Source organism: Phoenix dactylifera, chromosome 2 (genome assembly GCF_051530095.1).
Source record: "Phoenix dactylifera cultivar Ajwa chromosome 2, Ajwa_hap1_PhDact_Kaust_v1.1, whole genome shotgun sequence".
NCBI classification, from domain to species: domain Eukaryota; kingdom Viridiplantae; phylum Streptophyta; class Magnoliopsida; order Arecales; family Arecaceae; genus Phoenix; species Phoenix dactylifera.
In genome coordinates, this window is record NC_143191.1 from 31,731,816 (window position 1) to 31,758,928 (window position 27,113).

A 27,113-nucleotide genomic window follows, 5' to 3' on the forward strand; every position below is an offset into this window, starting at 1 on the left:
GTAGCAGTGTAGACAAGATAGGGGAACGTGACAAAACATGGCTGGAGGGAACCCCGATATAAATATAGCTCTATAGTAAAAGGACCAAAATTAGGGCTGTCCCGAATCCAAAGCTGACTTTGGGTTAGGCTTGGATTGCCATGGGAAAGGGGGTTCGAGCTCAGGCAGAGCTGATCAGGTCATGCTTGATAACAAATGTTCAAGTTTGACAAACTTTTTCATTGCACAAGTTCTTACCGGCTCGATCCATTGCTTCTATTTATTGTTACAAGCTAAGGGTATGTAACTTTGACTCATTTTAATTGAGCTTTAGATGAAGTTTGAGCTCGATTTATTTCCTAACAAAATAAACTGGATTAAAAAATGTTACCAAGCAAAGCCCAACATGTTGGTAAACAGCTTGGTTCATTTGCAGCCCTATCCAAAAAAAAGTTAAGTGGGGGTAGGTGCGCAGAATGGAGATGGCATGGGGGGACAAGTTCATGCATGCTTCAGTAGTACTTTGGACTCTTTACATATAAGCAAGCACATGAGTTGTAATTCTACTTTTGGATTCTAGTGAATGTAGTTTTCAATAGTTCCAGAACCTTAGAGCTAGACATGAGAGTGACCTCGAGCTCTTCCTTTATGTAAAAAAGATCAATTTGAAGAAGCATGTTGAACATAAAATTTGGTTGCCTAGTTGTAGGAGCTAGCTACAGGTGTAATTGACAGTGTGTTTAACTGCCCTTTACAATTAACCTAATCTATGCTTGCCATTCTATCAGAGAATTGCAACTGTAGTGCATGTTTGGATGCCTGCAAATGTTATGATAAAATTCTTTCAAACCAGTTGGAGAGAGGCATCGCAGGAAGGAATGAAGAAATTCACGCATTCAGGAAAGCCATTGGACATAAAATCTACCAAAAATCGGGATTATGCATCCTTCTCAAAGGGTGACTTACTTTATCTCTGGTTTTAAGGATTCTTCTTTCCAAAAAATTGCCCCACCAAGCTTAATCTTCCTCCGATGGTGAGCTATATTTGGTTAATCCCATGGATTATACATTTCGCAACCTAACTTAAATCCTAATTTAATCATCCTATTCAAGAATTATTAAAACTAGAGATAATATCATATAATAATATATAAAACATTAAAGCACGATAGGCTTTTTTTTTGGTAAATCAAATTTATTGAACCAATCTGGTATATATAAATACATCCATGGAAAGCATGGCAGGATTTTTTTTGTATACAATTGCCCAAACCTCCATACATGCTTCATTTATCATCTCTCGCGCTTTTTCCTTTCTGATATAACTTTCTTTCATATTTTAATTCGGATTTAATATATAAAACTCACATTTGACTATGAGAAATTTCATGAAAACAATGCCGCAATATTATATGACTTCATTAAATAGTAGAGCTTTATTACGATAAACCACGCGCGTAGCCTAAACCTTTTTGGCTTACGATCAATATAGGCCATGAGCTCAAGTAGGCTTCCCCCTATCTTGAGTTGCAAGGGATGGTCATACAACAGGCCACTTGCCCGAGTACGTACACAGCCCTTGTATTTGCATGCATGTATGTGGCGCACTCTTGGTTTCACTCGCTGCCAAAGTTTTCCCAGACAGACTGCCAGCTTATCGTTGAGTGAGAACTCAATAAACAGATTTACAGCTAAGAGGCCATGCATGCGATTCCCCAAACTTCTAGACGTCAACCTTAGAGAATGCATGTTGTCGCCCAAAACTTCCAGACATCAACCTCAGAGATGAGAGAGAGAGAGAGAGAGAGAGAGAGAGATGGGGGGCCGGAATGTCATGTCATGTATGGCTTTTGGGCAACTGTGAGAGCCTACGAACCAGTCCGTGAGTGGTCTCTGTTCGCTTTCTTTCATTTCATGGCGGTGGTGCTTGGACTTACGCGAATCCGTGAACCCTGACGCTCGTTTTTTTCAAAAAAAATTCTGACTGGATCCTGGATTTGTGGGCCCGCCCTCAACAACTCTCGGGCTGCAGAAGTTTTCCCTTCCGACTGCCGCTGCGGCTTCCCTTATCCTCTCGATAAATTCTGGACGCTTGCTTTAGAAAAATATTAGATTCCTAATCTTGTTGGCTTAACATATGTAATTTAAGAAAATTTTTTTGTTTGTTACTAGAAAGGCAATACATGCCTCATTTAAATCAATTTTTCAACTATCAATCATAGTTAGGATATATTTAGCTCGAAGTGTGGAGGTTAGAATATAAAAAAAGAGGGAGAGCACGTGATGTTTAATTGGTTTCAACCACACAGCTCTTTATTGATTGAATGCACATATATAATATTGTGTACAACAAAATTTGTTATCTAAACAAACTCTACCACAAGTTTTGCCATGCTAATAATTATTTGTTAGCATTGCAATCAGTTTCAATTTTTTTTATCTCTGAACTTATCTTCTCGTCAATACACCCCCATAATCTAAATGGGAGTGAGCAGACATTAAGATTGGCGCACAATATAGCGAACCGAGTAATGGATAGAGGCTTTGTGAGAGCATCAGCTAGTTGATCTTTGCTCGAGATAAAACAAATATGTAATTGATTTTTGGCAACTCTATCACGGACAAAATGAAAATCAATCTCTATATGCTTTGTTCTAGTATGAAAAACTGGATTAGACCAAAGATAAGTTGCTCCGATGTTATCACACCAAAGTGTGGGAGTTTTGGACCCCGAGAAACCTAGTTCATGAAGTAGAGATTGAATCCATCGCAATTCGATAGTGGCATTTGCAACAGAATGATATTCAGCTTTTGTGCTGCTATATGCAACAGTGTTTTGTTTCTCGGAACTCTAAGAGATTAAGTTGTTATCAAGAAAAATACAGTAGGCACTTGTGGAGCATCTATCATCGGTGTCGCCGGCCCAGTCCGCATCGGAGAAGGCATGTAAATTTAGTGACGAGTCTTTTGCAATGAGAAGGCTAAGAGATATGGTGTGCTTCAAATAACGCAAGATACATTTCACAGCCTGCCAATGAGGAAATAGTGGGTTGTGCATCAATTGACATACCCGATTAACTGAGAAGGCAATATCAGGACGAGCGAAGGCTAAGTATTGTAGTCCACTAACAATACTTCGATATAATATTGGATTGTCAAATTGTACTCCACTATAAGCTGATAGAGAGCAAGTAGTAGACATTGGTGATGGAGTTGGCTTAGCTTTGTCCATATGACTTCCACAAAGAAGATCAGCAATATACTTTCTTTGCGTAACGAACAATCCTTCAGGAACATGAAGCGCTTCAATGCATAAGAAATAGTTTAGCTATCCATGATCCTTGACGGCAAAGTCAGCATTGAGAAGCCATATAATAGAGTTAACACTAGTAGCATTTGAACCAGAGACTATGATATCATCCACATAAATTAGGAAAAATATTAGTAGTGACTGCTACCGCAAGATAAATAGTGAAGAATTAGCTTTTGAAGCAATGAAGCCAAGTGCCAAGAGACGATTACTCAACCTGGAAAACCAAGCCCGAGGGGCTTGTTTAAGACCATATAAGGCCTTGTGCAATCAACACACATGATTGGAAAATTGTAGATATCGATAACCAGTGGTCGATCCATATATACTTCCTCATTGAGAAAACCATGGAGGAAAGCATTTTGAACGTCTATTTGACGAAGGCACCAGTTATTAGAACTAGCAATTGAAAGTATGGTATAAATTATCGTTGGCTTTACAACTGGATTGTAAGTCTCTAAGTAGTCGACACCGTATTATTGGTGATAACCTTTGGCCACAAGTCAAGCTTTATACCTATCAATAGATTCATCGGCATGACGCTTGACACAAAAAAACCTAGTGGCAACCCACTATATTCATGTTAGATTTTGGAGGCACAAGAATTCATAGCTTCTCGCCATTTAATATTCTTCACAGCATCACTATAACATGTAGGCTCAACATCAGCATATTCAACAATTAATGCTTTTGGTAGAGGATATTTAATCGTACCATCAGTAGCAACTTTGGACTTGAAAATTTGATTTTGAGATCTGGTAGTCATTGCATGAGTATGATTAGTAGGAACAAGAGTACTTGGAGAGGTATTAGATGACATATTGGCACTAGACTCATTTGTTGGAGTAGTTGGAGAAGAGTCAGTCATAGGAGCAGCTACAGATTCACATGATCTTTCTGGAGAATCATACATCATGTCAGACTGGTGAGGAAGAAAATTTCTAGGTACAGAACATTGAAGTGGCATGGATGATTTTGACACCTGCAAGGTGGATGAGTTTGACACCTGCAAAGAAGGATTTGTAGTTGCAAGAGGAGAAATAGGCGAGTGGGTGATAATATGCCTATTTGGATTTGAGGGAGGTAACTGTGCAGGAGGGGAAGAGTGCCACGTTAGTCGGAAGGAAAAACGATGCTCATCAAACACCACGTTAAGACACAGATTCAACCATTAGAGGGATCGAAACATTTGTAACCATGGTGATCTAGACCATAACCTAGAAACACACGAGTCTTGGATCTATAATCAAGTTTATGATGATTATAGAACGAAGACAAGACCTAAAAGATCCCACATCGGCTAGACTCATTTTAGAGCCTGGGCATATGAGACGGATGTCTCCAAATTCTGTAGACGCATTTTGGGTGGAAAACAAAATCAGAGAGGGGTATGAGTGGCGCGTGCGTACGTGTGTGGGCCTCAAAACCGGACAATATATGATAGAGAAGCCCCGTGTTCCTTCCTTATATGGCCTCCATGTGGGTACTGGGTGACTCACGTGCCTCACGCAGGCGGAGGCATGGCATTTGGTATCAGAGTCGAGGACGGCTCTAGTCCGAGGGTAGGTGAAAGATCCTACATCAGCTAGACTTGTTTCAGAGTCTAGGCATATGAGACAGATGTCTCCAAATCCTGCAGACGCGTTTTGGGTGGAAAACAAAATTGGAGAGGGCTCTGAGCGGCGCATGCACACACGTGCGGTTCTCGAAATTGGATAATATCTGGCAGAAGTGTCCCATGTTCCCCCCTCATGTGGCCCCCACGTGGGCATTGGGTGCCTCACGTGCCTCACGCAGGCGGGGGCGTGACAGGGCCAACATGCACAACCAAATACATGCAGGAATTTATATTTTGGTTGCTGATGGAAAAGCAATTCATAAGGTGATTAACTGCTATTAATCAAATAAGTTGCAGTTAAGAAATCATCCTCCCAAAAGGTTTAATTGTCGCTCAACAAATGTTTGAAAATGATGAAGAAAGGACTCGACGTCAGGCTTTAATTTGATAGGAAATAGCCCAATGAATTTACTAAAATCATCCTCAAAAGATACATTGTAACGATTACCATTGTTGAAAGTACAGCTGAAGGGCCCCACACATAAGTAAAAATTAAATCTAAAGGTCGTCGAGACTTCGACTTAGATGACGGAAATGGTCGATTATGACTCTTAGCTAGTTGAAAGTCAGAACAAACATGTTGTCTTTTATTGGAAGAAACTGGGAGTTGGTGATGAGAAACAACTTTTGAGATTGTTTGAAAAACAGAATGACCAAGCCTCCTATGCCAATCTTCAATGGATGCACGAACACCAATAAGAGCTAAAGGTGAAGATGGTTGAGGCAAGGAAAGCATGGAATAGAGACTATCACAGAGCGGCCCCCGGTGAAGGGTTTTCTCGGAATTGCAATCCTTAATCAAGAAAAAGTTAGCATGAAACTCAAAATAGACATTGTTATCTCTAGCAAATTGATGAACAGAAAGTAAGTTCTTTTGAATCTGGGGAAGAAGTAAGATGTTTTTAAGGAGATATGGCCAACTAGAAGCAAGAATATGGGAGGAACCACTATAAGAAATGTGAAAACCTTCACCATTGTCAACTTGAATAGTGTATGTACCAGTGTATTCATCATTCCTTATGTTGAGATTGCTTATATCTGGAGTGAGATGATGTGTTGCTCTTGTGTCAGGATGTCAATCATAGTCAGAGTACTGCGGTGGTGCCGCAAGAAGAGTGTAAGACTTTTGTTGAGGTGGATCGTTTTGGTAGGATAAGTCAAAGCGATGAAAGCACTTAATAGCTGAATGTCCAAATTTCCACAAACTTGGCAAGTTGGGCGTGAAGAGCTAGTTGCACGAGAGGAGCTAGTTTGACCATCATTTGGAAAAGCACCTCGTCCATGTGTAGAATTACGCCTTCATGATCGATTAAAGTTGGAGGAGGAATTACTAGAGTGCTTCCCTCTCCCATGATTTGTCCGGTTACAAGAGGCAACATTGACTGAAGATGTAGATATGTTAGCAACATTATTTTGTTGCTCAAGTCGTATTGCATGAGTGAGCATATGACTATAGAGTTCTTCAACGCTCATAGGGTCAATGCGAGTTGTCACAGATGTGACTAATGGATCATAATATGATCCTAAACCGGCGAGAAGAAAGGAGATAATTTCATCGTCACCCAAAGGATGACCAGCAAAAGCAAGAGTATCACAGTATCCTTTCACTTGCTGAAAATAATTAGTGACAGATAAATTACCCTTGCGAAAGTTCGCAAGTTGGGTGCGAATTTGGATAACTCATGCCCTAGATTGAGATGCATACATACGTTCCAAGGTGAGCCAAACTTCGGGAGATGTAGAATATCCAACTACTTGAGAGAAAACACCTTCCATTAAAGAAGACATGATAGTATCGAGTAGAAGTTGATCTTGTTTAAGCCAATGATGATAAGCTGGATTGGGAATAGAAGCAGCTTCATTAGTAGCTAAGTTGGAATCACTAACATGCTTCAGTGGTGGTGTGATTGACCCATCAAGATAGCCAAAGACATCTTGGCCACGCAAATACGGGATAAGTTGAGCCTTCTAGAGAATAAAATTCTCACGCCCAAGTTTAACTGTGACAAGATGTGGCAAGGTGGTAAATGTGGGTGAGGTGATAGAAGGTGAAGTGTCATGAGTGGTAGGAGAGGCTTGAGTAATGGACATGTTAACGTTGGTCGAGCAAGGCTCTGATACCATAAAGAAATAGGGAGAGCACGTGATGTTTAATTGGTTTCAAGCACACAATTCTGTATTGATTGAATGCACATATATAACATTGTTTACAACGAAGTTTGTTGTCTAAACAAACTCTACAACAAGTTTTGTTATGCTAACAATTATTTGTTAGCATTGCAATCAGTTTCAATTCTTCTGATCTCCTTTGACTTGGTATTCTCATCAGAACTTATCTTCTCATCAATAGAATAGCATGGGAATTCCTGCTTTGCCTCATTTCAGTATTTTTGTTGTATATATATAGCAAGGAACGAATTCCGCTGGAAGTAATATTTTCAAAATAAAAATTAATATTCCACTTCTAGATGCTAGGATGAATGATATTTATGAAATGAACTGATTTGTGGCTTTTATGATAAAAATTCATTTACTATTCATTTGGATGTAAAATTGTTTGTAGTGATTTGATTCCAACACCTTTCCAATATATATGTTCTCTTCTAGGCATACTTGCTATTAGTGAATTGATTCCAACACCTTTCCAATATATATGTTCTCTTCTAGGCAAACTTGCTATGCTAGATAACTACAATTAACTTCAAGAAAAGATAATAAATAAAAATATATAAAAAATACTTAAATCATATTAAAAATCATATAAATTCAAAACAAAATAAAAATATAGTGTGGAAAGAAATCTAAGCAAGGCACAAAAAATAGTAGGATACTATTTCTGTCACAAGCCTACGGCGCATGCCAGAAAAGCTTGTTGGACCCAGGGGCGGCCCGATGCAATTGGAGGCCTAAGGCGAACTTTCTAAGAGAGGCCTTTTTTTAAAAATAATAATAATAATAATAATAATAAATTTTAATAAGTGCAAAATACTTTAAAAATTTATTTAAAAAAAATCTGTCTAGCTTTTTGAGATGCAAAATTGCTAATCAAACTTTTGTACTCAAGATTCATTAAAATACTATTTTCAATCGATAATATAGCTAATCCATTTAATCTTTCTTATAACATAGTTGACCGCAAATAAGATTTTATCAACTTTAATTTTGAAAAACTTCTTTCAGTAGAAACAACTATTACAGGTATTGTTAACAATATCCTGTAAGCAATGCATGCATTTGGAAAAGAATCTATTTTTTTTATAAAACTTAAAGTATCAATAGGGGTACTAGTTTCTATTTATAAATTTTTTTTAAAACGTTTAACTCTGAAAACAGATCAAGACCATCAATATCAGAATATTCACCGTGCTTTAAATAGTTTTCAAGATTAAGACAACATCTTTTCAAATTCTATCTCTTCATTCAAAGATTTTAATTTTTTAAAATTAAACAAAAAACTAAAAATATCTTCATATATAGTGAATTGTTCAAACCTACTTTGAATTGAAGAAATAGCTTGATCTACTATATATAAAAAGTAATCAATTCTAAAAGATTCTTCAGCTGATCTTGGTGTCTCATCATCAGTATTTTCATCAAATTGTTTTTTTCTACGGATCACACGTTTTTCATGAAATGTAGGTTCTATTTCCATTTTATTTACAATTTCTTTAGATGAATTCAAAGCATTCATAAATCCATTTTCTCTATAACTTTTTAAATAAGAAAGAAGACCTTTTAATTGATCTATAGCAACATCAATATACATGTCTTCAGATTGTAAAATCTTACTAACTGAGTTAACAGCAAACAATATATCGTACCAAATATTCATGCCTAATAAGAATTCAAAATTTTCAATCTCATATGTAGCTAAGCATATGGCTTCACTCTTTATTTTAGGATCTTCACTAGTCTCCGCTAATTGAACTAAGGCATCTCTTATTTTAGGAGCTTGATGTTTAATTGTTTTGACACTTTCAATACGACTTTTCCAACGTGTCTGTGACAAAGGTTTAAGAGTTAATGTAGATACATTATCTTGTAAAATTTTCCATCATTTTGTAGAAGAAGAAAATAAGGTATAAATTCGTTGTATCACTCCAAAAAAAATATAGCCTTAGGACATGAGTTAGCAGTATCACATAATACTAAATTCAAATTATGACATCCACATGGTGTGTAAAATGCTCTAGGATTTATATCTAATAATCTTCTTTGTACACCTTGATATTTTCCTTTCATATTAGATCCATTGTCATACCCTTGTCCTCTTATATCATTAACCTCAAGTTTATGTTTTTTTATTATATTTATAAGTTCATTAAAAAGGCCCTTTCCAGAGGTATCATCTACTTCTAAAAATTCTAAAAAATATTCTTCTACTTTTACTGGACTTGTTGAAGTATCTACACATCTTAAAACTAGGGTCATTTGTTCCTGATGGCTTGCATCAGGAGTGCAATCAAGTATTACAGAAAAATATTTTGCTTCTTTAATCTTTTTAATTATTATAGCTTTAATTTCAGACGCTAATATTTGAATCAATTCATTTTGAATATTATGACCTAAATAATGATTGTGAATTTCACCATGTTGAATGCGTTGAACATGTTCTTGCATTACTGGATCAAATTCTGCAATCATTTCAATAAAACTTAGAAAATTTCCGTTATTGCTTTGATAGATCTTTTCATTCTTTTCTCGAAATGCTAAATTATTTTTTGCAAGATTTTTTACGGCAGCAATAATTCTCAATAGAACTTTTTTCCAATGATCCTTCTCTTGGTTTATTTGTTCCTGGAGACTTTTATCAATTGTTTTATTTTTTGGCAATCTTACTTCTATATCAATCCACCTATTCATGCTAATGATATGTTCATTAGTTGTTTCATGACTTTTAAGCTTGATACCTAGATTTTTCCAATCCCTACTTCCTTCATTGACTAATTGACTCGTGCTAGACTTTGAATCAAATAATTTACAACAAAAACAATATACCCTATCCAAATCCTTCGAATACACTAACCATCTTCTATCATATTTTTCGCCATTAGGTAACTTACGAATGTAATATATAGTAGAAAAGTGTCTATTATAAATATCAAATTGTAACCATTGAAAAGGACCTTTGGCTACTCAAATAACCAAACTTTACTTTTATCTTTAATTTATTGTTACCTTTATGCTTTTAATTCCTTTGATTATTATTATTATTATTATTATTTTTAAAAAAAGGCCTCTCTTAGAAAGTTTGTCTTAGGCCTCCAATTGCATCGAGCTGCCCCTGGCCGGAGAAATGGCATCCCACGACAACGAGAGGCTGTGGCAGCATCTGGCAGTGGTGGTCGACTAGTAAAAAAGAAATAGAATAGAGAAACAAGAGATGAAGAGAAATTAGCCTTGATCATGGATAGCTCATTGACCGATGGCCAATACTTGACCATGTGGCCATGGAGTACTCAAGGGCAGTGGAGGCCTTGATAGCAAGCAATGGTCGATGGCCGGGGACTGCTAAAAACGAGAGAAAAAAAGATCGAACAAGGAAGACCTTGTTCCACCTAAATCCAACAACTCGCCGACTCTATCAAGCCTTAAATGGCGGCTATAAGACCATGAAAAGGAGAGGAAAGATCAGAGATCCTTACCTCGACTCCGACGAGTAAGATGGAAGGGTTTGAGGTTGGATTAATTAGAAAGAGATGGAGTTTCTTTTATAGAAAAAACCTAAAGCTTAGAAGAGGAGATACCAGCACTCGGTGTCCCTCGTCCGACGAAATTGGGAAGGAAGACAAACTCCTATCATGAGTCCTCGACCTCACATTCAAAGCACATAAGAGGCATGGGTCCGGCCAGCCAAACAAGTTTAAATCGGGTTATTACACTTACTATCGTGTGCCACATGGGCGACTCTTTCCATGCATGCTAGGTAGTCTAACCACTCCTCCAGCACTTTGATAGCAGTAACTGCTGACCAACCACTATCCTTGGACTTCGTTCCACTAAGACCTCATCTTTGGCCAATAACTCTTGCTCTCTTGGATCTACACGTTAGATTTTCGTTCTGAACCTTTATTGTGTCCGTTTGCACTCTTAGTATTTCGATCTGCATCTTCCTTGTTCTGTTGGCTTTTAGATCACAATCGTCGATCTATATGTGGTGTATATAGATACACAATCCAAGATTAAAATGAAATAATTACATAACTAGGAAAAAAGTTAGTTAGAAGAATATTTGGCAACTAGATGGAATATTAATCGACTCTTCATATATTTTGGAATTATTTATTTGTATGGACTAATAAAACACTACTACACTTACCTTTCTTATTTTTTTCCAAATATGATAAAGGATGGCGAATCAGGAAGGTGCCTAAAAAACTTGAACATGAACATGAATAGATGTTCTGATTCACTCAAATGTACCTTATCGTAGCATATTTACACAAATAAGTAGAGTGGTGTGGAGGGAAAAAAATCATAGAGGACGTCATGAAAGAGGAAATTTAAGGATAGCAATTAAAAGAAAATTAAACCTAATAGAGAGATAGATAGATAGATAGATAGATAGATAGATAGAGAGAGAGAGAGAGAGAGAGAGAGAGAGAGAGAGAGAGCGTGGACCTTTCCTAAGATCTGGAATGAAATGGAGAAATTTTAAGAATGAAGAAATTGGTTGCACATAAATATACTTATACCATATGAAAAGTGAAAAATGTAAAATATATAACAGTCATATTCTCTTAATGTAATGGCCATCATTCTTGTTCCAGAGCAGTCATAATAACAAGATGGCAGCTAAGTCATGATCGTTATTTAAAAGCTTGCAATGTAATGCAAGACCTTCAAAACCATTATTATAACTGTTTGTTTACACCTAGTTCAATTCTTCATCTAATGATATATTAGAAGATTAATTTAAAATTAATTAGATTTTAGAGTATAACAATTTAACTCAACATTAAAATGGGCTTATCAATCCCTTCCAGAGCATTTCTTCATCTCATACCCCAATTGTAGAACAGGAATGGTGATTCCCATTTCTTATTTCTCATTTTCATCGATTTCTTTTTAGTTCTCGCCAACTAAAAAACGTGTAAATGATATCAATAAAAAACCAGGTGGATGTTCCTCCCGTTTCCATAAAAAAAAGACTAAAAATCGTGTAAATGAAGCATTAAATGTTATTGTTCAGGTATGGTTACAAAATTTCACATTGTATCCTTTTCTTTTATCATATCTTGGGTCTTTCTCTTGTTTTCTTTAGTGCGTTTGCTATGTATTCGCATGCCCCAGTATCTTATCCATACAATTTCCCTTGCATAAGTGAAGAAAAATGAAGGCTTTGATTGAATAGGTAAAAAGAAGCGAAAAAAGCACAAGCATCAAAGGGATATGGGTAGCCTTAACATCCTTCTACGCTCGAGTCCCGTACTTCCGTAGCAGGACATCCAACTATAGTGGCATAGATCGTTATTCCATCCTTCCCACCAATGTCATGAGCAAGGGGAGGTAAGAGGAAAGTGGTGATGTGGTATGACAGTAGAATCCACATGAAGGGAATTGGTGGGTCATATTGCTTTCCATTAAGATTTTCACACTACCATCTATATCTTCGTTTGTGTTTTTTTTTCACGTACTCAGAAATGTCTTCTATAAATTATTCATGCGACGTATGAGAGATGGTGCAAAGGACCATGCAATTAATGAGATGAAACTTCGGCAATACTTTCAGATATTAAGGAGATAGCCGGGTCTCCCCGGCATTGTTCCTTTGTTCAAGAGAGGTGCTGCTGCGCATGGTTAAGTAATGTGAATATGGAAATCTGAGCGAGACAAGTGCTGCACTGAATGATTTTGAAGGATATCAAGGGGTTTTCTGGAGGCCAATTACTCTGTGCAACAGTAAAAAATGGGAGGTAGATTTGTGATCGATCATAAAATTGCGTGCAGGTGGATAGAATCAGAAGCGCTATAAGCCCTAAGAGTATGAAGCCCTGCATGTATCACCGAGCATAGGACTTTTAAAGACTTCACAGCTTCTAACCAACCTGTGGCTAAAAAAAAAATACGATACTGGCATTCACACCTAGATATCATCATAATGATCACTGGAAACAAATGATTCTTTCCTGGATAACAATTTGCATTATCAAAATACAACCCACCCAAACGTTCTTTGGATGCTGAACTGATTATTTGGAAGTCACAGCAGCCTGTTTCAATATGACGATGCTGGTTACACAATGTATATAAGCACACTAGGGCACCATGGAAGACATACTTTCATCAACAGCCTCTTTAATGCCAAAGCCAAATTAACAAATTAAGCTTAGAGAACTCTCAGTCCTCAGTTCTGACAATCATGGATGAAAGTAAACGTGTTCCTAAGGCTGCATGGACAAGCTGACAGCATGCTTGATGGTTAAGGATCACAATCCCTTAACTTTAGCACCATCCACATGTCAGGACCCAAATTACATCACAAAGAAAAAGCAAGAATACTGAGAATGCTTTGATTGTGAAGGCTTTGCATGTACTTTCCTAGATGAATGAATTTTCTTATCAATTGTGCCCAACTCTTTTCCTTGAATCTGACTACAACTTGAACACAAAAAGTGGTCAGCAGATTGAAACAATGAGCCACACCACTAGGCCTCAAATATAGGGAAAAAATGATTATTGTACGGCCTGTCCTTCGTATGGTACAAATAACTCTCGGATCATCTTGCTGAATACTCATCCGGAACACACATCAATTAAAGCATGAACCATCTCAGCTGCTCATTTTCACATTACTACAAAGAAACCTTACCCTCCTACACTTTCTCAACTTAGCAAGAGCCTCTTGTGTTTTCCCCTGTAGCAGATCCATATATACCGCTGCAAGCAATACTCTTGGATTGTTGGGCAGGGAAGAGAGACCTTGCTTTGCAAAGTGGCTTGCCTGCTCAAGATCCCCCTGCATTGCAGACATGGCAGCAAGGTTCACATAAAGGACCCCACGTGCCTCATCAGGATTCAGGAACCCCATATCTCGGGACTCTTCAATAGTTGTTTTGGTCCCTTCCACAGTTGGTTTGGCTGTAAGAGAACCATTTGACTCTTCATAGTCAGCAGCTTTCTCATCACTCCACTTCTCTCTGTCTTCATTAGTGTATGGCAACTCAACATTTTGCCCATCTGCTATATAAACTGACAACTGCTCTGCAGCTTCTTTAGGTCGGTTCAGGCAACAGAGTGCTTCAGCAGCATATACATGACCAAGAAAGAGAGACATTTTTGAACAGTCTGGCAGCTGCTGAAGGGACTTCACAGCAACCAATGCTTTCAAAGGATCTTCTAAGCACAATCCAACATATGCCAGGTCTCCTAAAACAGCTTGCCTTATTCTGTGGTTTTCTTTTCTGCACATGTCCTCATATCCAGCAACTGAGATCTGTAAGGTGGTATTCAAGCTGGTACCACCCTTGGTTTCTTTAGGATCAAAATTTACACCGATTGCAGTGGATGCTGATGTTGAATTCAATGCTTTCGAGTCCCTGCTCGACATATTCTTCTGGTTTGAATTCTTAAGGTTTATAGATGCTCCTTGGTTAGGATCAGCCACATCCAATGCAAAGGCTGAGGCATCAAGTTTCGTCATTTTCCGATCCAAAGCATCCAATAAAAGCTGAGCATTGAGAAGACACCGCCGAGCAAATGGAAGTGAGATCAAGATCTGATCATCACCATTGGTCGCATCATCTCCTGCTGTAGAATCTGAATTGCTATATCTCGAGTTGACACAGTCGACAACTAGTTGCTGCCATTTGCCTGAGCCAGCAACATGAACTTTAATATCTTCACCACTTGAAGAAACACTTAGTAACCCCTTCTCTAATGCTAGTAGACAGCATTCAGCGAAACGGAGCCAGAAGAGTGGTCGGTTGCTGAAGACTGGAATGGCTTGACGAAAACAGCGAGCTGCAGCCAATGGCTTTCCACACACTAAATGCTGAAGGCCACAGTTGTACGCAATAAGACAGGATTTGTCCTGTGAAAAAGCAACAAGCTTCAAAGGCTTCTCTGATCGAAGCAACAAGCTGTGCCTCAGTGCCTTGTTAAAGAACCAGTTTGATGTGTGGTGCGACCTTTGCTGGTGAAGTATGCACCCAATATTGTTGTTATACATACTGAGCATTACTGGTTCTGTTCGGTTACTAATTGTATCCAAAAGTTTTATGGCCTTGCGATGGTTGCTACGGGCATACTCTAACTGAGACTTCAGGAGGAGCTCTGTAGATGAATCCCTACCATGTACCATGTTCATAGCAAGCTTAAGCTCACGCTTTGCAGTCTTCAGGTTCCTAGTAAGGAGCAGAAGTCGGACTTTGTAAAGATGCATTTTCAGTTTTAGATCAATGGCAGTAGCAGCCCAGTCAGCTGAGGTTTTTGAGTGATCATTTGAGGTTGGCCTACCCAATTTTGACATTACCGTCCTTAACTGGAGAATTTACCATCTACAGTGATGCTTCCAAGAACGGGCTAGGCTGTGTGCTGATGCAAGATGGCAAGGTGGTAGCCTATGCCTCGAGACAGCTGAAACCCTATGAACAGAACTACCCGACACATGACCTAGAGTTGGCCGCAGTAGTGTTCGCCTTAAAACTTTGGAGACATTATTTGTATGGCGAACACTGTGATGTGTACACCGACCACAAGAGCCTGAAGTATATATTCACCCAGAAGGAATTGAATATGAGGCAAAGAAGGTGGTTGGAACTCTTGAAGGATTATAACCTGAGTATTAATACCACCCAGGAAAGGCCAACGTGGTGGCGGATGCCCTAAGCAGAAAGTCAGTTATAAGCTCCGCCGCTTTACTCACCACTCAACCACAGATTCAGAAGGATCTCGATAAAATGCAGGTTGAGGTGGTTACCCAAACTACAAAAATTTTGCTGGCCGCCTTGAGTATACAACCAACCTTGATCGATAGAATAAAGGTTGCCCAGCAGTCTGATGAGCACATTTGCCAGCTCAAGGATGAAGTGGAGAAAGGGTTGCGACCCGAACTCCAAATGCACCCAGATGGCACTCTAAGGTTTGGCCACCGACTGTGTGTACCGGCAAATGTTGACCTAAAAAGGGAAATCATGGAAGAAGCCCACCAATCCCGTTTCTCTATTCATCCAGGCAGTACTAAAATGTACCGGGACCTTCGGGAACATTACTGGTGGAAGGGGATGAAGAGAGAAATAGCTGAGTTTGTGGCCCGATGCTTGACCTGTCAGCTAGTAAAAGCAGAGCACCAGAGGCCAGCAGGGTTGCTGGAACCAATAGAAATTCCTGAATGGAAGTGGGAGCACATCACGATGGATTTTGTTACAGGACTCCCCAAAACGGTGAGAAAGAATGATGCAGTGTGGGTGATTGTTGATCGCCTTACAAAATCAGCTCATTTTCTGCCATTCAGAATTGGTACTCCTTTAGACAAGCTGGCCCAATTATACATCAATGAGATTGTACGCCTGCACGGAGTACCAGTGAGTATCATTTCTGATCGTGACCCCCGATTCGTGTCCAGATTCTGGGAGAGCTTTCAGAAGGCCATGGGTACCGGACTGAGGCTCAGTACAGCATACCACCCCCAGACTGACGGCCAGTCAGAGCGGACAATCCAAACTCTGGAAGACATGCTGAGGGCTTGCACTGTGGACCTAGGTGGAAACTGGGATAGTCACATACCACTGGTGGAATTTGCTTATAACAATAGCTACCATTCCAGTATCCAGATGGCCCCATACGAAGCTCTCTATGGGAGAAGATGCCGATCCCCCTTACACTGGGATGATGTCGGGGAGCGGAAAATGCTAGGCCCCGAACTGGCCCAGCACACCAGAGACAAGGTACTACTAATTAAGCAAAGGCTTCAGGCTGCCCAGGATAGACAGAAAAGATGGGCTGACAGAGGAAGAAGGGCCTTGGAATTTTTGGAGGGGAACTTTGTCTTCCTAAAAATTTCACCATCAAAGGGTATTACCCGATTCGGAAGACACGGCAAATTAAGTCCTCGCTACATTGGCCCATTTGAGGTTCTTGCTAGAATAGGCAAAGTTGCCTACAAATTGGCCCTACCTTCAGAGCTATCAGGCGTACACAACGTCTTTCACGTCTCTTTGTTACGGAGGTACGTTCCGGATCCCAGCCATGTGGTACCACATGAGCCTCTGCAATTAAATAAAGATTTAACCTATGAGGAGGCTCCCCTGCGCATCATAGACAGAAAAGAGCAAATTCTCCGAAGGTGCACCATTCCCTACGTTAAAGTCCAGTGGACCAACCACACTGAAAGGGAAGCTACCTGGAAATTGGAGGAAGAGATGCGACAACGCTACCCTCAGCTCTTCGAGAACCGAGGTATGTTTAATTTCGAGGACGAAATTTATTTAAGGGGGGAAGGATGTAATGTCCGGGCCCACAACCTACTAGGCCCAATAAGAAATAGGCCCAGTTAAGGGTTGGGCCCAAATTTCACTGTAGCCAGCATAATTATTATCAGGAATAAAAAAAAAAAACGAAGGGATAAGACCGACAGGGAGAGGTTACCGCACCCCCTGCTGGCAGCCGATGCCGGCGCGCCGGAGACAAGGGGGGGCGGCGGCCAGTCCCGAAGTATGGAGGAAAGGAGAGGATGGGACCTCTCAGAGGGGGGTTTCATCCTCTAAACAAATATTTAAGCCTCTGCCGGCAACCCCAAATCACAGACCCCCCTAAACACCGAACGAGAGAAAGAGAGAGGGAGCCGAAGCCCTGGAGCCTAAGGCCAAGGAGCCCTGAAGCTCTGAAGAAGGGGGGACTACCAGGGAGGAAGCACTGTCCGACTACACCCGACTAAAACCAGGTATGGACTCCCTGTTAATAAAATTATAAAGCATGGAGAAACCCCTCTGTGGGGTGCTCTTCCCCTCTGTGTCAACAGTGACATAGAGGGGAGGAGGCCGGCACAGGAGAGGGAGAAAAAAACCCACAATCCCTGGGTCGGGCCGGACTCACAGGCCGCGACCATCCGGACCGAACCCAACCGGGTTCGGCCTGTTGACGAACCGGACACCACGGCCTCGGCCGCGGGTACCTTGGGGTTCGGGGGGGGGGCAACCCAGGCCGCCATATCTGGCCGGGACGACAACAGAGGCGGCCACAGGGCCGCCAGCCCCGGCCGGACCACCACCTCTTCTCCGGCAAGGGGTGGTGGTGCCGGAAGGAAGGACCGAAGAAAAGAAAAAGAAGAAAGAAAGAAAGAAAGAAAAAAAAAAGAACTCACCGGACCTTGAGGCTTCATCCCCTCCGGCCATGCCTTGCCGTGGACGGAGCGGGTGGAGGCTCTCGTTTATAGCCGGATCCCGACCCATCTCCGAGCCCTTCCCCTCTTCGGCATTACTTCGGAGGGAGGAAGGGCTGGCCTTCCCTTCCGCCAGCGCTCCGGGGGGGAAACTCCACCTCGGTTGGTAGATCGGGGGGAGCCTCGTCTCCCCGGCCGCCTGCAAGGGAAGAAAAAGGAAGAAGAGGAGGGTTTCAGTGGGCCGGAAGTCAGGGTTTCGGTGAAAATAAAGAAAAAAAAAAAGAAGAAAGAGAGAGCAAGGGAGGAAAGGAGAGAGAGAGGAGGCCGTAGATCCGGCCGGAGGAGAAGAAGAAAGCCGAGGGCTCGGCCGGAGGCTAGGGTCTCGGCGAAAACAAAGAAGAAAGAAAGAGAAACAGAGAGAGAAGGAGAGGGAGTGACCGAGAGGGAGAAGGCCACAGATCTGGCCGGAGGAGAAGGAGGGGGCCGGAGGACCGGCCGGAGGCGTGGGTTTCGGTGGAGACGAAGGAGAAAAGAGAGGAGAGAGAGGAGAGCGGGAGATGAAGAGGCAGAAGCCTCTGGAAGGGGGGAAGAAAACCTGATAACGGGTTCGCGGGTCGGATCCGAATCCGAACCCACAACCCGTTAAGCCCAAAGAAAAAGAAAAAGAAAAAGAAAAAGAAAAAAAAAAGGGGAAAGGGTTTAGCCAAATTTGACTAAACCCGAGCCCAATCAAATTTGGGCTAAGTCTGGACAAGCCAGACTATAAATTTAACCAAAATTAAACCCAAATTAAACATGGAATTAAGCCTAATGATCAATTAGAAGGCCAATTAAACCATATGGACCCAATCAAGGCTCCAATATGAACACATTAGACTTGGGCTAAATTTCGGGTAGAATCCAAACAAGTAAAAGGAAATAATATGCTCATTATAATGTGATTTTAGGTGACTCAGGATCCGTCACCAGGACGTAAGAAACTTGGGAGAAAACGAATCACTGTAAGTAACCTGTCCTAATCCTGTTATGGATCATGTTATGTTATTAATGTTTCCTAAGCATTTATTTTAAGTTTATATGTTTCATACATGATATGTTACAATGCATAAGTAACTTTAATGATCCCAGAAGCTATGGCTATATATGCAACATGATGATACTGATATTATAATCATGCATGTAAGTTTATAAAGTCTTAGCTAGCCCAGAGGCACTATAATGGGCTCAAAGATGCTACTGAGAATGACTGAGCCGCCAGTGGCTGAATAGTAACTGAGCTGCCCCGCCAGTGGCTGAATAGTAACTGAGCTGCCCCGCCAGTGGCTGAATAGTAACTGAGCCTGCCCCGCCAGTGGCTGAATTGGAATTGGGCCTGCCCCGCCAGTGGCTGAATAGTAACTGAGCTTGCCCCGCCAGTGGCTGAATAGTAACTGAGCTGGCCCCGCCAGTGGCCGAGTCTGACTTCGCAGTAGCATCCGAGAGTAAAAGGACCACGGCATGCCGGGGGGCACGGTTTCATATGCATATAATATGAAAATTTTGTGATTTGCACTACTGCTTTGTTTAAATTGCATACTTATTATGCCAGGATGATTATTAGATAAACATGCATGTCAGCTTCTCAAAACCCTGATTTACATGTTTAGTCTACTGGTTGATCCGGTAGGATTATGCAGGATTACTTACTGAGCCGTGTAGCTCACATCTGTTTATGTTTCGTTTTCTTTCAGATCCTCACCAGTGATCGCCATCAGATATGTTTTTATTTTGTTACAGAGCTTCGTATTTTTGGAGAAGCTTATATACTTCTGTACATTTGAATAGCATAGAAGTTCTGTATTTTTGGTTTCAAACTTGAAGGTTGTACTGCAAACTTTTAATATATATATAAGGATGAATCCTTTTTGGCTACCTGTTACCCCTGTATGAGGCTGCGTGCTACTGTGGGCGATAGTCGGCAATAGCACGGCCGTGTCACGGATCCGGATCCGGGGCGTGACACTCCTAATTGCAACAAGCTAGGTGTTCATGTCTGGGAGATGGAGGTTGTAAAGTCATTGTATGTTGAGAAATTACCTGTCATTTGGCAACCATTAATTATAGGGATCCATTCAAACAATCAATTGTAATGCGTGAGGAATTCTAATTAGTAGGACTAGCAACTGGTACAAAATCTTTTAGAGAACCAGTTTAATGATCTGATTGTCTCATTATGCGGACAGGTGCCATTAGGAGAAAATGAGATCTAACAAATTCGTTGAATATTGCCCTCCTATAACAAATTCGTTGGAATGTTGGATTCCCTAGCCTCCACCCCCAAGGAACCCATCTACTTCATGAGTGCAATCCTGTGGTGATTTGAAACTATTGTGCTGTAATACAAGCTATATTCCTTATTTCATCCTATTGTTAGAAATATAAACCCAATTTAATGGGTTTTTTTGACTTTTTGCTTTATGGCATCTTATATAATTTTCTGATTTCTTAGCATACTTAATGGTCTTTGTTTAAATCCCACTTTATATTAAAAAAAAAGAAAAACCATCCAAAAGGTTTTAATGTGCCTTTTAAGTTCCTTTTGGAAAAGAAGAAGAGGTGGTGAGAGCTTGGGAAGAGAAGACTACAAAAAAAAGCTTTATTTGCCCTCTAGAAGCTAATTTTGAGAAAATTTCTAATGCTAAAACTTCAAACGAGTCATTGGAACTCAAAATTGCTCGTAGGAGTATTGACAAAGTTATGAAGGTGAGGCTCCAAATTTTGAGAAGAGAATTTGAGAAGTTCAGTATGAATGAGTCGGAGTCCGTTTCAGATTATTTTTCAAGAGCATTGTTAATTATGAATGAAATAAAAAGAAATGGTGAGGAGATTGATGATGTTAGGGCAATGAAATTTTTTTTGTGTTTTTTGACACCAAAATTTAAGCATGTGGTGGTAGTCATTGAAGAGGCAAAGAACTTGAGCACCATGACAATTGATCATTTGATGGGAATACTACAAGTTCATGAGCATAGATTGAGTAAGAAGTCTTCTAGTTCTTTAAAACAAGCTCTCCAATCCAAGCTCTCTTTGCAAGATGTCAAGAAAGAATGCCGTGTTGCTAGTACTTAAAGAGGCCAAGGCAGAAACTATGAGAACTGAGGAAGAAGTTATAGAGGCCGTGGAAGCGGTTATGGAAGCCAAGGAAGAAGATTTAGCGATTAAGAAAAAAATTTGAAGAGGTGGAAGGCATGGTGGAGAGGCCGGTTATCACTCCCTTCAAGAGGAAGGTCAAGAGCTAATTTCAATCAACATTCCAATCGACAAAGCTTTGACAAGAGAAATGTGCAATGCTTCAATTGTCACAAGTATGAATACTATAGCAATGAATGTTGGGCAAAACAAAGCAATGAAGTTGGAGAGCAAGCTAATATCATTGAGAAAGAGAGGATGGGGCGACTTCTACTTTGTTGTTGGCTCATAATGGGAATGAGAAGAATGAAAATAATGCATGGTATCTTGATATCGGCGCAAGCAACCACATGATAGGGAAGAAGAAATTGTTTGTTGATTTGGATGAAAGTATACAAGGCTTGTTACTTTTGGTGACAACTCCAAAATTCCGGTGCAAGGCAAAGGTACTATTCTTATCAAGCTTAAGAATGGCAATTATGATTTTATTTTCGATGTTTATTATGTTTCAAATTTACACATAAATCTTTTGAGCTTGGCTCAACTTTTGGAGAAAAAATATTGTGTTAATATGAAAAATCGCTCTCTTAATTTGTGGGATAGTCATTGTAATTTAATTACTCATATAAAAATATCACAAAGTAGAATGTTTTCTTTGCATAATCAACATGATATACTTAAATGTCTTAGCTCCATTACACATGACAATTCTTGGTTGTGGCATTTGAGATTTGGGCATCTTAACTTTGGAGGCTCGAAGCTCTTGGCTACAAAAAATATGATGAAGGGTTTACCACTCATTGATCATCCACATCAAGTGTGTAAAAGATGCATTCTTGACAAGCATCAAAGGTCAAGATTCACTAAAGAAATGAGGTGAAAATCATCAAAGCCATTGGATATTGTGCACACCAATATTTGTGGCTCTTTGAAACCTATGTCAAATGGCAAGAATTGGTATTTTTTTATTTTCATTGATGATTTTAACTAGAAGACTTGGGTCTATTTCTTGGAAAAAAAATCTAATGCATTGGATATTTTCAAAGAGTTTAAAGTGTTTGTTGAAAAGCAAAGTGCTTACTAATTGAAGGTTTCAAGATTCAATAGAGGTAGAGAGTATACATCCGATGTCTTTAAAGATTATTGTAAGGAGCATGGGAATATATATCAAATGACTCCATCATACACGCCTCAACTTAATGGTGTTCTCGAAAGAAAGAATCGGACAATCTTGGATATGACAAGGAGTATGTTGAAAGAAAAAAAGATGCCTAGAAAATTTTGGGCTGAAGCGGTTGCATATGCCATCTACTTATTGAATAGATGTCCTATAAAGAGTGTTCACTTGAAGATATTGAAAGAAGTTTGGAGCTCTTTCAAGCCAAATGTCTCTCATTTTAGAGTTTTTGGATGCATTGCAAATGTTAAAATTTTGGAGGCTAAAAGGATTAAGCTTGATGATATGGAAAAAAAGTGCATCTTTCTTAATTATAGTGGGCAAACAATGGGCTACAAATTGTACAATCCAATTACAAAAAATATGTTCATAAGTAGAGATGCTGTGGTTGAAGAAGAAGACATGTGGGATTGGAACCAAAATGAGACTACACTAGTTGAGCTACAAGTTAAACAAGAGGAAGTGCCAAGACAAGTTGAGAATGAGCCACAATCACTATTCAAGGATCCTCTTCTTCATCATCCTCCTTGTCATCAAGAGAAAGTTCCAATGAAATGCAGCTCAAAATGAGAAGCTTGAGAAAAATTTATGAAGCTATGAAGAATCAAGATGGTAATCTAAATTTGTATTATTTTTTCATGGATTGTGATCCTATATGCTTTGAAGAGGTTATTTAAGAAGATAAGTGGAAGAAAGCAATGGATGAAGAGATCAAGGCAATTGAGAAGAATGATACTTGAGCTTTGACAAGCTTACCACAAGAAAAAAAATTAATTGGTGTGAAGTGGGTGTACAAGACAAAGAAAGATGCAAAGGGAGAAATTCAAAGATACAAAGTAAGGTTGGTAGCAAAAGGTTATAAGCAACAACCCGAAGTTGATTTTGGTGAAGTAGTTATTTCCGTTGTTCGGTTAGAAACTATTAGATTTGTTCTTTCTTTGGCCGCTCAGCATAAATGAAAAATCTATTAACTTGATGTGAAATCAGCTTTCTTGAATGCCTTTCTTGAAAAGAAGATTTATGTAGAACAACCTTTAGGGTATGTTAAAATAGGTCATAAAGACAAAGTGTACAAGTTGAAAAAAGTTCTTTATGGGTTGAAGCAAGCACCAAGAGTATGGAATGCAAGAGTTGACAATTATTTTCATAACAATAGTTTTAAGAAGTATCCTTATGAGTATGCTTTGTATAAGAAAGTGACTACTGATGGAAATGTATTGATTATGTGTCTTTATGTTGATGACTTGATCTTTACCGGTAACAATCCAACTTTGTTCAATACATTTAACGAGAGCATGATCCGAGAATTTGAAATGATAGATATTGGCTTGATGGCTTATTTTTTTGGTATTGAAGCGGTGCAAATGGACGATAGAATTTTCATCTCTCAAAGTAGCTATGCAAAGAAACTTTTCAAGAGGTTTGGAATGGAGTCTTGCAATTCAGTTAATACCCCTTTGAATATAGCTTGGAGTTGAGAAAGAGTATTGGAAGTGGCAATATTGATTTTACTGACTTCAAAAGCTTGGTTGAAAGCATCCGATATCTCACTTGCACAAGACCAGATATTCTTCATGGTGTTGGGTTGATTAGTAGATATATGGAAACATCGGATCATTCACATCTCAATGCCGCTAAGAGGATCTTACGCTATATCAAAGATACACTCGATGATGGTTTATTCTACTCTCATTTACATGATTTTAGACTTATGGGTTATTCCGATAGTGATCGGGGTAGAGATTTGGATGAAAGGAAGAGCATCTCTAGCTATGTCTTCTTTATAGAAAGTGGTGCATTCACTTGGTCCTCCAAGAAGCAACCAATTGTAACTTTATCAACTTATGAGGCAGAGTATGTGGCAGCAAATTCTGCCATTTGTCATGCTATTTGGTTGAAAAATTTGTTAAATTATTTGGGTTTTCCTCAAGAAGTGTCATGGAGATTTTTGTTGATAATCGATCGGCAATTGCTTTGGCTAGAAATCCAGTATTTCATGAAAGAAGCAAGTATATTGACACCCGCTATCATTTTATCTGGGAGCATGTGAGGGAGAAAAGAGTGAAATTGGTATATTGCTAATCTCAAGACCAAGTGACGGATATCTTCACTAAGCTATTGAAGCATGATGTGTTTAAAAGGTTGAAGAACATGTTGGACATGAAGACTTTTGGAAATTGGGTTTAAGGGGGGATGTTAGAAATATAAAGTCAATTTAATGGGTTTCTTTGACTTTTTGCTCTACGGTATCTTATCATTCTTATGTAATTTTCTCATTTCTTAGTGTACTTAATGATCTCTTTGTTTAAATTCTACTTTATATTAAAAAAAAGAGAAAAACCATCTTAAGGGTTTTATGATATGAGGGTGTATCTTTTAAATTCTTCTTAGAAAAGAAGAAGAGGGTGGTGAGAGCTTGGTAGGAGAAATACCTTGAGCAGATTTTTGTGTTAAAAGGATGAAAACTACAAGAAGAAAAGGTATTTTCTTAGATGCTGATTTTTTGTATATTTGTAAGTTATATTTTCAGTTTTTCATAATTGAAATGAAGAGTTTTTTGAAGTAGTTTTGAGCCTATTTTGTGCCCCATTGTTCAGCTCTATTTCTCATTGTTATTTGATACGATTTGCATGTTATTAGCATCTATTTTGCTCCAACACCTATAGTAAATGATATCATATTTTTCTTTTGCTTTGAACAATTTAATCATGGTGATTCTCTCGCATTTTTTTTGATGACAGATAATAAGAGTATTATGGTCTGTTTTAACGAAAGCTATTTTTTTTTTATTATTTTAGAAGTAGGGAGGAGAGGAATCCGGCAAAAAATCAGAGATCGAGGCGAGACTCGAAAACCAAGTCATGGGTTCCAACTCCAAGTCGCCTAACCAGACTCTGAATCAAAATGCTGATTTCGTGTTCTCATTTAATTCGATATGCTTTTGATCTTGCCTTTTTCCTCTGTAACTTGAACAAATTCTCGAGTAATGAGCTCCATCCCAACTTGAAAGCAAGCATCGATTCATTCATCATGCGGACTTCACCGTGCAAGAAAGAAAGAAAGAAGTAAATAGAAGGAAAGACATCCACTCCAAGAATCAAAACAAACTACATTTGGTTTCGAGAGGAAAACAATGAGACAGATTGCCTTGAATATAAATCGCACAACACAACTAGCGTACGTAAAAACAGCAGCAGGAGAACATCAGGGACTTGAACATCCTCTTATGTCTCATCACCAATCAAACAAGCAAATCTCTTCTACTCGTTAGTCATTGGGTTAACACTTAACACCCCAACCACCTGCATCCACAACCATCATTTCAGTTTAGTTACTGATCTACAAGATCAATTCACAACCATGTTATATAGAAAATGTCCATGAAACTTAACTCCCGTGTTTAAATGGTGCAGGTGTAACCAGGAGGAGGAGTCTTGCCGCAGGTGAGAAGGAGCTGGAGCGCAAGTGGGAGGTAGATATTAATGTTGAGCAGCTTGAGCTTAATGGTGGTGCACAAGCACACAGCAGCCTCGATCTCGACGAGGCCTTGGAGCAGCGGGCAGCACTGGTTGGCGACCGGGTCGCCGATGCCAATGTGCACCAGCCCACCAAGCAGGTCGACACAAGCGCCAAGCTTCAGGGAGTCCGCCGGGCATGTCGCCGGTGCCGGAGGAGGTGGTGGAGGGCACGGCGTGTTTCCTGTCCCTGGGGGAGTGGAGGGAGGAGGCCTGACTACCGGGGGATAGGTGATGGGCGGTTTGACGATGATGGGGGCTGGGGGAGTGGAGGGAGGATGCCTGACTACCGGGGGATAGGTGATGGGCGGTTTGACGATGATGGGGGGGTGGGTGATGTGTCCCTTGGGGGGCTTTGCTTTGGGGGTCTTTGCTTTGGGGGGCTTTGTTTTGTGGTGCTTGGACTTGGGAGGCCTGGGCTTGGTGGTGGGGGGGTCTGGGCAACGGCCACCGGCAACAATGGGGGCGAGGGAGGAAATAAAGAGCATGAGGGTTAGGAGGAGGGCCGAGCGCTTGGAGGAGTCCATGGTCATGGGGACTCTCGATGATCTCTCCTTGGCTGCTGCTGCTGCTGCTGCCTCTCTAGATACGGAGAGATGGGTGTGTGGGGAGTGTAGAGATTGGAGGTGTTTATAGAGAAGGGAGAAGAGAAAGCCCTGAAAGGCTTCACGTGAAGATCGCAACGCTGGAGAGGCAGCTACTGCCCATCCTCCTAGTTGGCACGGTTTTTTTTCTCGAGTTGGAAGTCTTGGGACCATCCTGCGATGCTACCGGGAAGAAGGGAATTGGCCAATGAAAACATATAATTTGGCAAACTTTAATCTAAAAATGAATCCAAATAAATAAACGGAAAAAGTTTTAACACTTACTTAAATCCGTTACTCAAATGGCCATTCTTTTCTTACGGCAATTGAACCTATTATTCTTGCCGGAAGCACGCCTGAAATAAGGGAACGGGTATAACCATGGTAAGTTCTTCTAACCTGATAAATCACACATTTTGATCCATCAAGTGGAACCATGTG

The 27,113-nt window shown here is 40.0% G+C and overlaps 2 protein-coding genes and 1 non-coding gene across 3 annotated transcripts; all 3 read right to left on the reverse strand.

Annotated features, from left to right (window-relative positions):
- Nucleotides 1–6,340: 6,340 nt before the first annotated feature.
- Nucleotides 6,341–6,476, reverse strand: LOC113463016 (small nucleolar RNA Z247). Its single transcript, XR_003386538.1, has one exon. It is a non-coding gene; the product is annotated as a small nucleolar RNA Z247 (small nucleolar RNA).
- Nucleotides 6,477–13,016: 6,540 nt separating this feature from the next.
- LOC149768284 (uncharacterized) lies at nucleotides 13,017–15,378 on the reverse strand. Its single transcript, XM_089928016.1, has one exon. It carries the CDS (start codon nucleotides 15,376–15,378, stop codon nucleotides 13,681–13,683), a length of 1,698 nt encoding a protein of 565 aa, XP_089784142.1. The 3' UTR covers nucleotides 13,017–13,680.
- Nucleotides 15,379–25,639: 10,261 nt separating this feature from the next.
- On the reverse strand, nucleotides 25,640–27,113 carry LOC113463015 (uncharacterized). Its single transcript, XM_039129701.3, has 3 exons — nucleotides 26,958–27,113; nucleotides 25,966–26,855; nucleotides 25,640–25,875 (listed from the first exon to the last, which is right to left on the reverse strand). The coding sequence occupies exon 2, from the start codon at nucleotides 26,844–26,846 to the stop codon at nucleotides 25,974–25,976; it is 873 nt and encodes a 290-aa protein (XP_038985629.2). The 5' UTR covers nucleotides 26,847–26,855; nucleotides 26,958–27,113; the 3' UTR covers nucleotides 25,640–25,875; nucleotides 25,966–25,973.

Bases quoted from the DNA above. Each gene is read 5' to 3' on its own strand.
- LOC149768284 (XM_089928016.1), bottom strand. From the start codon at position 15,378: ATGTCAAAATTGGGTAGGCCAACCTCAAATGATCACTCAAAAACCTCA.
- LOC113463015 (XM_039129701.3), bottom strand. From the start codon at position 26,846: ATGGTCCCAAGACTTCCAACTCGAGAAAAAAAACCGTGCCAACTAGGA.